The 11,703-nt window shown below is 26.8% G+C and overlaps 2 protein-coding genes across 2 annotated transcripts; both read left to right on the forward strand.

The window, feature by feature from the left end:
- The first annotated feature begins 2,299 nt into the window (after positions 1–2,299).
- LOC122512231 (protein disulfide-isomerase A3) lies at positions 2,300–7,551 on the forward strand. Its single transcript, XM_043627965.1, has 6 exons — positions 2,300–2,446; positions 3,835–4,284; positions 4,853–5,084; positions 5,425–5,633; positions 5,772–5,888; positions 6,201–7,551. The coding sequence occupies exons 2-6, from the start codon at positions 3,959–3,961 to the stop codon at positions 6,967–6,969; spliced, it is 1,653 nt and encodes a 550-aa protein (XP_043483900.1). The 5' UTR covers positions 2,300–2,446; positions 3,835–3,958; the 3' UTR covers positions 6,970–7,551.
- A 1,013-nt stretch (positions 7,552–8,564) lies between these two features.
- Positions 8,565–11,527, forward strand: LOC122512060 (zinc finger protein 510-like). Its single transcript, XM_043627678.1, has 5 exons — positions 8,565–8,897; positions 9,348–9,675; positions 9,765–10,019; positions 10,093–10,278; positions 10,421–11,527. The coding sequence occupies exons 1-5, from the start codon at positions 8,733–8,735 to the stop codon at positions 10,789–10,791; spliced, it is 1,305 nt and encodes a 434-aa protein (XP_043483613.1). The 5' UTR covers positions 8,565–8,732; the 3' UTR covers positions 10,792–11,527.
- The last annotated feature ends 176 nt before the right edge of the window (positions 11,528–11,703 follow it).

Below are 11,703 nucleotides of genomic sequence, written 5' to 3' on the forward strand. Positions count from 1 at the left end.
AAAAAGTAAATTCCCGAAATAATGTTTTTTCATCTACCTGCCATGTATATAAACTACAAATCCCAAAGAAATTATTTATCTCTGAAAAGCCTGAGGGTTATTGCGTTTAAGAAATCGCGCTCTCATCTCACGTACCAGTAGAGATTGCCTGAACATTCACCCTTCAAGACGAGGGAGGCTACTTCATTTCTATTATCCAAATTCAAGAAAAGATGGACAGAATGCCACAGTTTTTTTCCAATCTCCTTCTCTCTCTCTCTCTCTTTCTTTTTCTCTCACTTTGCCATGAATTTAAACTCAAAAGGTGAATTTTCTCATTTTAAATTGAATTATCAATCAAGCAGTACATTTTTCATTATTTATTATTAATTATTTTTAATCATTCATTACTATTCGGATTATTTATTATTAATTAACTAACAAATGTTACGCGCGCGAATTTAAAAAATTCACTTAAAGTACATAGGTAATATTAATTATTCTTGTTTATTATTTTTAAAAATAAACACGATTATTTAAAAAACTGAAAAGAAATTCTTTATGAAATTCAATTACTTTCAACATTTTTCAATAAAAACTATTTTTAAAATTTCATTATTTTCAAAAAAATTCAAATTAATTCATCAAAACAATTTAAATATTTTCTAAAATTTTTCACAAGAATTCAATTATTATTCTCTTGAATAATAACATTCTTTGGAAAAATTTGATTATTTTTATAAATAATAAAATTCTTTGCGAGAATTCAATTATTTTGAATACGCAATTTTAATAAAATTTCTCGAAAAAATTCAAAAATTTTGATAAAATCCTTCAAAGGAATTCTATTTTTTCTAAATTTTTTTGATAAACACTTCATAAGAATTTGATAATTTTCAATACATTAATTTTAAAATTCAAAAAATTGAAAAAGGAGAATATTATTTAAAAAAACTCAAGAAGTAAAGAAGCAAACAAAACTATATAACTTCAAACTGTAAACAAATTACCGGAATACAACGATTATTAATTATTCCATTACTTATTTCATTTTTCATATTCTGCGAATTGGCAAGTATTTTTCTTTTTTAGAAAAATAGCGAATTTGATTTTGTTTTCTAATTTTCATTAAATTTTAATTTTTTATTAATTCTAAAGAAAATTCACTTTTAAATTACAATATTTTGGATAATCCCGTGAAACATAATTTTGTTTATTTATTCATTTATTTACATATATAGTTGGATAAATGGACTGATGACAAAAAATGAAAAATGCCCGTTCGTATACTAAATTTTAATTAAAAAATATTTTTTTCATTTATAAATCAAAGTGGATTAAATTTTCTGTTTTGAAAATTATATAATAAATAAATGGAATATGCTCTTGTCTGTGTATTTAAATCATAAGAAGATTAGCGGATAGCTGAAGTCACTTGAAAAGATGAATTTCCAGATCTTGATGGTCAAATTGCTCTGTCGACCTCCTCAATAAATTCCCTTTGTGCTCTTCTATTGCCTCTCATTCGTATTATCCCTCTCTCCAAAAATCAATATCCAAGCTTTATACATTTCCCATCTGTCCATTGCGGAAAATTGCCATTTTCATATTTCTCTGGCCAAAAATTATTATCCAAATTTCCTTTCTTCAAAAATTCCAAAAATTCTCTCTTTAGAAATTGGAAATTTTCACTTTTTGTTTTTTTTTTAATTTAGTAATTATTTTGCTAGTTAGTTTTTTCTTGACAAATACTTTAACAAAAACAAATAAAATATATTTATTTTATAATATTCTTTTGTGGTAAGGAAAAGGAGAAAAATAAAATTGAGAATACCAGAAGAATTAAAAAGATAAATAATAATAATTTGAAGGATATGCATTGAAATGATTTGACAGTGAAAAGGAAATATTTGTCCCCTTTACAATAATGTGACCTTCTACTTTGAATTAAGTAAACTCAATTTGTGTTTAAACAATGAGCATCATCACATTTATTCAGTGTTGCGTGAAATTCGACGACAGAGGGACAGTTTTCCTCTTTTAAGGGTGGCTTACGTCGAAAACCTGAGGGAGAGATAATCAACTCTCTTGTACACTCTCTTGTAGTTTTTTGATGTTCACGATTAAATCACTCATGCAAATTATACTGTAAATTACGTAATTTAATAAAAATTTAGAAAAGTGATTTAATTTTCTACAACAAAAGGAAAAAAAATTACATTAATTTTCTTATTTCATTATGAAATATAATTTTTTTCTGTACATTATCCATTAAATTAGATTCATAAAACTTAAATCAACATTGTTTTTTTGTAGGTGCAATTAAATTACATAAGAATAAAAGTCAGAGTGTGACGGCGTTTATTCGAAAGAAAAACATTTGACAGTAGGAGAAAATAATTTGCCTTTTCACGAAAACTAAGGAAAACAATTCATCACAGCTGTCAATCAGCATTATTTTAAAAAGGTATTTACATTACGAGAAATTAATATTTATTTTATTTAAGTAATGAGAAAATCTGTTTCTGTCTTTTAGGTTGGATTTTAGAATCGTTCGTCAGTCTTGAGTGAAATAACCCAGTAAAATTCATTTTATTTGGATTAAAATTTTTTAAAATCAATTTTAATTAATTTAATTAATTAAAGAAAGTTGCCATAAGTTAAGGAAGTCAATGAGTTTAGGGAAATTCAAAGAAAATTAAATCGGTCAGGGAAATCAGTGAAATATTTGGAAATTTAATAAAATAACTGGTTGAATTTTTTTTGTTAGGAATTAGGGGATAAGTTAAAATTCAGTCTGGAAATCAGTGAAAAACGAAATCAAATTTTTGTGGCAACCTTGAATCGCAAAAATACAATTTTCAAGAAAATTATAATTTTTATCAATTAGTTAATTTTAAAAAGATTTAAATTTAAAATTTTGTTTAAAAATTAAAATTTCGGAAAATTTAATTAAGTTAAATTAAATTTTAAATTTAATTCAATATTTAAAGAATTTTGGTAAATTTCATGAAAATAATATTGTATTTTTTAAAGAATTTTATTCATATTCTTAATTTAATTCTTTATTTACATTTGATTAGGATTTAAATTAACTTAATTAATTAATTAATAAATTAATTAAAATGATTAAATAAAATATTTGATTAATTTTAATAATTGAGGCATTTGTTAATATTACTGCAATTTTTCAAGTTGTGGAAAAATTTTTGACGTCTTCTTGCAAAATTTTACAATAAGTAATGAAAATTGTCTATCTGCAAGTTTTGTAATTACTTTAAATTGTTTTTGTGTGATTATTTGTGTGTAAGAATAGATTTCCATAATTGTACTACAACTTTTTTAAATTATCTTTGTTTGTTTAAAACCAAAAAAGCTATTGATAAAAAAAAAATTTTTTTACATTTAACATTTTAATTAAATAAATAAACAAATAAACAAAATTCAATAGAAAACTGAAATAATATAAAAAGACTTCAAGAAAAGTCAAACAATTCTTTTTAACAGAAATTGTTAAAATAAAAACTAAAATTAATTTTTTTAATTTTTAATATACAAAAATTATTATCAAAAGACTTTTTTAAAAATTTGAAAAATTAACCATACTTTGGTATTTATCATTTTATGGTAAATATGGATTCTTATCATTCTTTACAGAGGCTGGTAAATTGCTGTTCTACTTTTGTGACAGATCGATAATTGAAATTTTTTTTTTTTAATTAAAAAAAAAAGGTTTTGTTCCCATTTTAAAAAAATCTTAATTTATATATCTATTTTTAAATATGACATAAATTTATTAAAATCAGATATTTAAAGAATATTTATTATATTTTTAATTTCTTCTATTTGTTTCAGTTTAGAGAAAAATTCGGAGTTCGAAGGGATCCAGGGAGAATTTTTGCTTCGTCCCTGATTTAACTTCCTATTCTTCTTCTGTGTTAGCACGCGATAGGTTCCGATCTAATGGAAAGTCCTGTAGATGATATTCTATCCAATCGCTGAACGACAGCACAAAACCAGTTCGCTTACTTTAAGAAGAAAGGCCACGTCTTCGGCTTTTTCACTGCCTGGTGGAGCGGGGCAGTGTTATTTTTTTCCAAACCACTCAAGTTTTCTATATGTAAAAGCAGTATTTTCGGCACAGTCAAATTTCAAGCCTGAAACAATGTTGGTCAATTATCTATTGCTCGCGTTCCTCTTTCTTGGAGTTCGAGCTGCTGAAGAAGATGTTGTTGAATTAACTGACAGCGATTTCTCCACACTAGCTAACCATGAAAATTCACTTGTCATGTTTTACGCACCATGGTAATTTTTTAATTTATCTCTTTCAAATTATTTATAGTATATGGTAATTGTTCTTTCTTTTATTTTATGTAGAAATTCTCTCTTTATTTTATCTTTTTAATTGGTATTTTTTTTACTATTTTATTCAAAATTCCGTTTGTGTGAAAATGCCGGTATTTGTCAGTTGAATTCCTTTTAATATTTAAATATTTGTTTTTTTTTCAAATTGCATGCAAATTTCGGTGGTTAATTTGATAAGTAAATTTACTTTATCTTTTAATGAGAAATTTAAGCATAAGATTAGTTTATTCCAAATAGTAAATATTTGCCACGTATTATGATGTGTTAATTTGTTTGGACGCATTTGGAAATTGAAGAATTGGAATTAAATTAATATTGACCTAAAATAAACTTAAAAACAAGTAAAAGTAGACTAAAAAAATTTTTAATAAACAAAAAAAATAAAATTTTTTAAATTAGCAGAAAAATATGTTTATTTACAAAAAAAAAATCTTGGAGGAGAAAAAATGTTGTAACGAAGTAAGTGAATTGATTAGTTTTTTTGCTTAATTTCTAACTAATTTTTCAGGTGCGGACATTGCAAAAGATTGAAACCTGAATTTGCGAAGGCAGCGGAATTATTGAAAAATAATGATCCTCCAATTTCACTAATCAAAGTTGATTGTACCGAGGGCGGAAAAGACACGTGTAACAAGTTTTCCGTCAGCGGATATCCAACTTTGAAAATATTCTCAGGAAGTGATATGGTTACTGATTACAATGGTCCTAGAGAAGCTGCTGGAATCGCAAAATACATGAAGGTAATTTTAAATTATCTGAAATTATTTTCTTGGTATTTGTCTAAAAACTAATTTATTTTACTCACAAAAAAATGTATTTTCCTGAAATCTAGATTAGTTTTCTCAAAGAAAATTTATTTTCCTAAAAATTAATTTAGTCTTCTCACAAAAAAATGTATTTTCTTTAAAAAAATTCATATTTTAGAATCAAAATTTATATTTCGAAAAATAATTATTTTCTTTTGCTAAAACAAAATTGTTTCTAAAAGTAAAAAAATTCTTTCGTCAAAAAGTAATATTTCTTTATGTACTTGTGAATTAATTATGATTTTAGACTAATTAGTGTTTTATTTAATTTTAGGGACAAGTTGGTCCTGCTTCCAAATTAGTGTCTAATGTGAAAGCATTGGAAGAATTCTTAAGCTCAGACGATGTTGGAATTGTTGGTTACTTCGAAAAAGAAGACTCTTCCTTGGCCGGTACTTTCCAAACTGTCGCCAAAAAACTTCGTGAAAAATTCCAATTCGCTCACACTTCCGAAAAATCCGTCCTCAAGGAGAAGAAAATGAAGTAAGCGATTTTTTTTACTAAGTAAATAAAAAAGAAAGTGATTGAAATAATAAGAAACTAAATGAAAACTACAAAAATTTAAGTAAATTCCTCGAGAAATTATGAAAATAAAAATAATTTTTTTTAATTATTCCTTAGGGACAACATTGTTTTGTATCGTCCAAAAATGCTCGACAATAAATTCGAAGACAGCAGTGTGAAATACGAGGGCGGAGATTCAATTGCTGACATTGTTGAATTCATCCAAGTTAATGCGTAAGTTATAAAAAGAATTTAATATGATTTTTCTTGAATATTAAATTAAAACGAATGAAATTATCATTTTTAATTCAAAACGTTTATAAATTATAATAGAAACAATTGTTGATCAGAAAATAAAAAATTTGGTGAGACAAAATTTTATAAAGAGAATTTGTAAATAGTAGAAAATAAAAATATTTTTTATTTACAAATTCTATTAAATTTATTAACTTCACCGATGTAAAATTTGTTTAAATGAACCAATTTCGAATACAATTGAAATATATATATATGTATATATTAATTGAAAAATAATTTTCCTTCCAGTCACGGTATGGTAGGAGTGAGAACTCGCGACAGTCACGCAGACTTCAAGAATCCATTGGTGGTTGCCTACTACAATGTCGATTACAAAAAGAATCCTAAGGGCTCAAACTACTGGCGTAATCGTATTTTGAAGGTTGCAAAGAATTTCCCAAAATTGAATTTCGCAATTTCGGCGAAAGACGATTTCCAACAGGAATTGAATGAATTTGGCGTTGATTTCGCCGATGGTAAGAAACCAATTGTTCTTGCTCGTAATGAAAAGAATCAGAAATACGTGATGAAGGATGAATTCACAATGGAGACATTTGAGAAATTCTTGACTGATATGGAAGCTGGTAAACTCGAGGTTTACATGAAATCTGAAGCAATTCCTGAGGATAACTCCGCTAATGTTAAGATCGCAGTTGCCAAGAACTTTGACGAAGTTGTATTGAATAACGATAAGGACACTTTAATCGAATTCTATGCGCCATGGTGTGGTCATTGCAAACAATTGGCGCCAATTTTCGACGAATTGGGCGATAAACTCGTCAACGAGGATGTTGCAATTGTGAAAATTGACGCGACTGCAAATGATGTGCCTCCGCTATTCGAGGTGCGAGGCTTCCCAACTCTATTCTGGTTGCCAAAGGACTCAAAGGACAAGCCCGTGAAATACGAGGGCGGACGACAATTGGACGATTTCGTGAAATATATCGCGAAACACGCAACAAAGGAACTTAAAGGTTTCAATAGAAAGGGCGAGGAGAAATCAAAGGACGAGTTGTAAGGACATTTTTTTAAAACAAATTCCAACAGAAAAATATTGTTGATATTTTCTTTTTAGAGAAAAAAAAACTCCAAAATTCAGGTATCGTCCAAAGTGATCATTTATTTTTTAAATTTATATAGTTCGATAGAATCTTTATTAGTTTCACATTTATGGATCTGTAGAATGTGCGAATATTTCTTTTTTCTTAGTAATTATTAGAAGTAATGGACGATTTATCGGAAAATAAATATATGGATTTTTTAAAATAAGTGTTCATTAATAAGCTAGGCTGTAAAATGGAATTTAAAGAAAAATTCTACATTCAGAGAAGTTGAGTTCTTTTTATAAAATTTATGTACATTTTTATAGTTATGAAAAATGCGAAAGGGTGTGCAAGATTTTTATAGGCGTGAAATGTGAGAAAGAAAGATATTGCTTTTTGTTTAGGGAAAAACAATACAAGAACTGATTTTCTAACCAGTTATATAAAACTTCATTCCACGTTTATATACATGAAATGATGGTTCAGATAATTTATATTTCAAACCATTGATTTTTTAATTAAAAACAGAAAACATAATAAATTGTTTTATAATGAAACATATTATTCTTTTATGCACAAAATCCCTAAAAATAATTAATTTTACTTTATTATATTTTTACAATATTCTGGAACTAAGTGAAAATAATTCTTGATGAACTTTAAAATTATCAATTATGATAATTAACATTGAAAAGATTTTTGTTAAAAATTACTCTTTTTAGAAGGTTTTAAACAAAAAAATTGTTAAATTTCAATTTTTGTAAAGAAATTAATAATAATTAAGTAAATTATATAAAGCATTATTTAAGTATTAAATAATTTTATTTATCTAAAATAAATAATAAAAATAATAATAAATAAATTCAAATTTTTTAATTAAAAAAATTTTCATAAAAGTTTTTATTTGAATTAAATTTAATTTTCATATTAATTAAATACTTAAAAAATTTTGTTAAATTTCGTGAAAGTAATTCAATATTTAAGAAATTTTGTTTAAGTTGTTGAAAATAAAATAAATTAATTTAATTGAAATTCTTGAAAGTAATTCAATATTTAAAGAATTTTGTTTAAGTTTTTGAAGATAAATGAATTGTTGAAAGAATTTAATTGAAATTCTTGAAAATAATTGAAATATTTTCAATTTGATTAAATTTCTTTAAAAAAAATTTTTTTTTAAGTTTTGATTCAGCTAGTTTCAATTAAATTAAATGTTTTAATCAAAAATTTTTTTTTTCAATTTTTTAATTAAGTTAAATTAAATTAACAATTTAATTCATTATTTAAATAATTTTGTTGTAATTTTTGAAAGTAATTAAATCTTCAAAAGAATTTTATTTAATTTCTTGAAATTGTATGAATAATTAGCATTTTTAAATATTTATTTATACAATAAGGAACCAAATTCGAAAAATTTGAAACTTCGCGGTTAACGTGGAACCATCTTTGATTGTCGATAATATAAAAATTGGCAATATTGATACCAACCGAGCAAGACAAGTGAAAGGTAACTATAAAAATTCCCTAACGGCAAATTTCCCCAAGGCCCAAGCGGCGTTCGACCCAATATGCTATAGTGAGTGCTGTTTTCGATGGCTTTGCACACGACCGCCATTATAGATCCCGTTGTGTGTGACCGAGCCACTTTGCGTTCTACAATTTTTCACAGGAATTTAGTGCTTTTCATATAGGAATTCATTATTCTAGCTGAGCAAAATTAAAGATATTCATTAAGAGTGAAATGAAAACGTACAGTAGGAAAAAGGGCGATAGTCCCAGTAATGTGATAATTCACGTAAATGAATTGTGCCGACTGTGTTTGGCTAAGGAAGAAGAAATGGTGCCGATTTACGACGATGACGCTGTTCCATTACCACTGCGTATCATGGCTTGTGTTAATCTCGAGGTAAATATAACAAAAAAAGCAAAAATTTCCGCTGTTTTTTTGCATTTATTCTTAATATAATTAATTACATCTCGCCTAGTTTAAGATTATTTAAACACCGATTGGAAAATAGGAATCTAGTTTATCCCTAATTGTGCCCTTCCTCATTGAATTGGTGTGTTGGTTTGTAAATATTCCTCTCTTCAATTCTGATTACACATACACGGGCACTCTTATATACGAATATACTTAAATACATTCCCCGCATAGAGAATCTCTTTACCGAGTTATCGACTTTGCATGATGGCTGAAAGGCTATCTACCTACCTTGTTACAGGAATCTAGAATAAGTTCCAGTCAAGAATGAATCGGATTTATAGAAACCTGCAATAATTGAATATTTATTATACCTGTTGATATTTCAATAATGAAACATTTGTTTTAAATTCTTGAAAAAATTATGATTTACAGGTGTTTGAAGAGGACGGTCTTCCCAATATGATTTGCCACCCGTGCAAATATCAATTGGAAAAGTCCTATCAATTTAAAAAGAAGTGCGAAGCAGCTGATGTGAAATTGCGAAAACATATGAGATTAATTAATCAAATGACTGGCGAAGAGGACGATGAGGAGAGTCAAGACAGTATGGGCACATCAATAGACCAACCATCGAGCAGTGGAAAATCGAAACAAGTGAAACAATTGTTGGCTGATTTGGTGTCGAGTAAAGAAGGTGTTGAACTCGATACGGAGCCAATTGAAGTCACTGAGGAGGAACTCGTCGGCGGATACATTTTGGGTAATATTTCAATTTTTTAAAAGTCAAATTTTTCCTTAATTAATTTCTAAAGTAATTAATTTATAAATTAAAATTATTCTCGTTTTTAGGAATGTCTGCGGAAAATGCGGATGCAGATGAAAATTTATCGGAAGGACCCGAGAATATAACGTTAATGCCCGCGGAGGAAAGAACAGCCAAAGCGAGATGTACAATGCGTACGACGCGCATAAAACAAGAACAAGAATCAGATGACGAAACTGAGGAACTTCAAAGAACGGTTACTAATCAAGATCACAAAAATGTCTACATGATGGAACTAAGCAGCAACAGTGCTGGTGGACAAACAATGAGTCAAACAATAGGTAAGAGAAAGAAATATATTTTTAAAAAAAGAAGGAAAAGAACTTTTCATTCAAAAAATAATTTAATTTTCAGTTGGTGAAGCTACGGAGGAATTGAAAGTATTCCAGTGTGATAAATGTCCGAAGGCTTTTACCCGACGAATTATGTTGAAAAGTCACCAGTCTGTTCACTCAACACAAAGAGGTTTTACATGCCAGGCTTGTGAAAAATGGTTCCCAACAAGATCCGCATTGGTTAGACACGAGCGAACTCACACCGGTAAAATATTTCATTTTAAGACTATTCCATTTGAAAAGATTTTAGTCTTCATAAAGATTATAAATTATTTTCTAAAAAAATAGTAAGAATAAATAATATTTGATAAAGTGTATTAATTTTTAAACTAATTCTTTTTTTTCAGGAGAGAAACCTTTCGGATGCAACATTTGTCATCGTGCTTTTGCCCAAAAGGAAATTTTGCTTCGCCATTTGATGACACACTCGGGACAAAAGCCCTTCCAATGTCAAAGTTGTGACAAGAGTTTCACGCAACGTGAAGCATTAAAAGTTCACATGCGAAGACATCAAAAACTTAATCCCAATGACATACAATTGCATCACTGTCAATTGTGTCCAAAAGCATTTTGTCACGCTTCTGGTTTGAGCAGGCATTTAGTAACTCATACCGGAAGAACGTATAAATGTGTTGAATGCGAAAAATCATTCACTGATAAGAGTTCATTACTCAGACACAGTCGAATTCATGCACCCAAGAAACTTGTTCTCAACTGAATCTAAAAAAAAACAATTTTTCTTTGCTTCATTGAATTTTCATTAACCGTTTATTTTTCATAAAATACATATTAACGTGCAATTTTCACTTTCGACACATTGAATCAAAATACTTCCATTCCTGTAAATATAAAAATGTGTTAAAAAATTTTGAGAATTAATATTTGATTGTATGAGGACATCAAAATCTTAATTTCTTTTCTAAAATGTAATTTTTTTCCAAATAATATTTTAAAATTAGGTATAATTTTTATTATAATTTTTTTTGTTTATAGTATTTTAATAAGTGTTAAAAATTGAGATATCTACGGAAAAATTGATAAATTGACTTCTTCATACTTTTAATATATGAAACAATTTATTAAGCACCATTTATATAAATCTGATTTTGAAATCCTTATACTTGATGATTTCTCTTTTTTACATGAAAAGAAAAAAGAACGTAGGTTTTTTTTATTTTTTAAACTGCAACTGAATGAAAAAAATTATTTTATTTTAAAAATAGTTTAGTACTGATTTGTACTATAGATTAAAGTCATTGAAGAATATTGAATTCAAAAATATTATTAAAATTTTTGTACATATGAAGAAAATGTATACCACAAATATTTTAAGGCAGAACAAGTTTCAAATTCTTTATGTCTGAAATTATTAAGAAAACTTTTGTTTTCTTTAAACTAACAGCAAAAAAAAAATATTGCATTTGAAAAAAGAACCATGTAAAAAAATAAGTATTACAATAAAATTATTGTCCAAATTTGTAATCTTTGAATTATTTACTTTTTAGCTCATTTATTTGAATTCTTAATCCTTTGATTGAATTCTATAAAATTAAATTAATTAAATTTTTATCCAAATATTATTTACTAAAAAAAAACAGAGACTGATTGTAAATTAATTAAATACAAATAA

Source organism: Leptopilina heterotoma, unplaced genomic scaffold (assembly GCF_015476425.1).
Source record: "Leptopilina heterotoma isolate Lh14 unplaced genomic scaffold, ASM1547642v1 Lhet_95, whole genome shotgun sequence".
NCBI lineage: Eukaryota > Metazoa > Arthropoda > Insecta > Hymenoptera > Figitidae > Leptopilina > Leptopilina heterotoma.

Coding starts and splice junctions, on each gene's coding strand:
- LOC122512060 (XM_043627678.1), top strand. CDS start 8,733: ATGAAAACGTACAGTAGGAAAAAGGGCGATAGTCCCAGTAATGTGATA. Junction 10,020..10,092: donor AACAATGAGTCAAACAATAG/GTAAGAGAAAGA, acceptor TTTAATTTTCAG/TTGGTGAAGCTACGGAGGAA. Junction 10,279..10,420: donor ACACGAGCGAACTCACACCG/GTAAAATATTTC, acceptor CTTTTTTTTCAG/GAGAGAAACCTTTCGGATGC.
- LOC122512231 (XM_043627965.1), top strand. CDS start 3,959: ATGATATTCTATCCAATCGCTGAACGACAGCACAAAACCAGTTCGCTT. Junction 4,285..4,852: donor GTCATGTTTTACGCACCATG/GTAATTTTTTAA, acceptor CTAATTTTTCAG/GTGCGGACATTGCAAAAGAT. Junction 5,634..5,771: donor CTCAAGGAGAAGAAAATGAA/GTAAGCGATTTT, acceptor ATTATTCCTTAG/GGACAACATTGTTTTGTATC.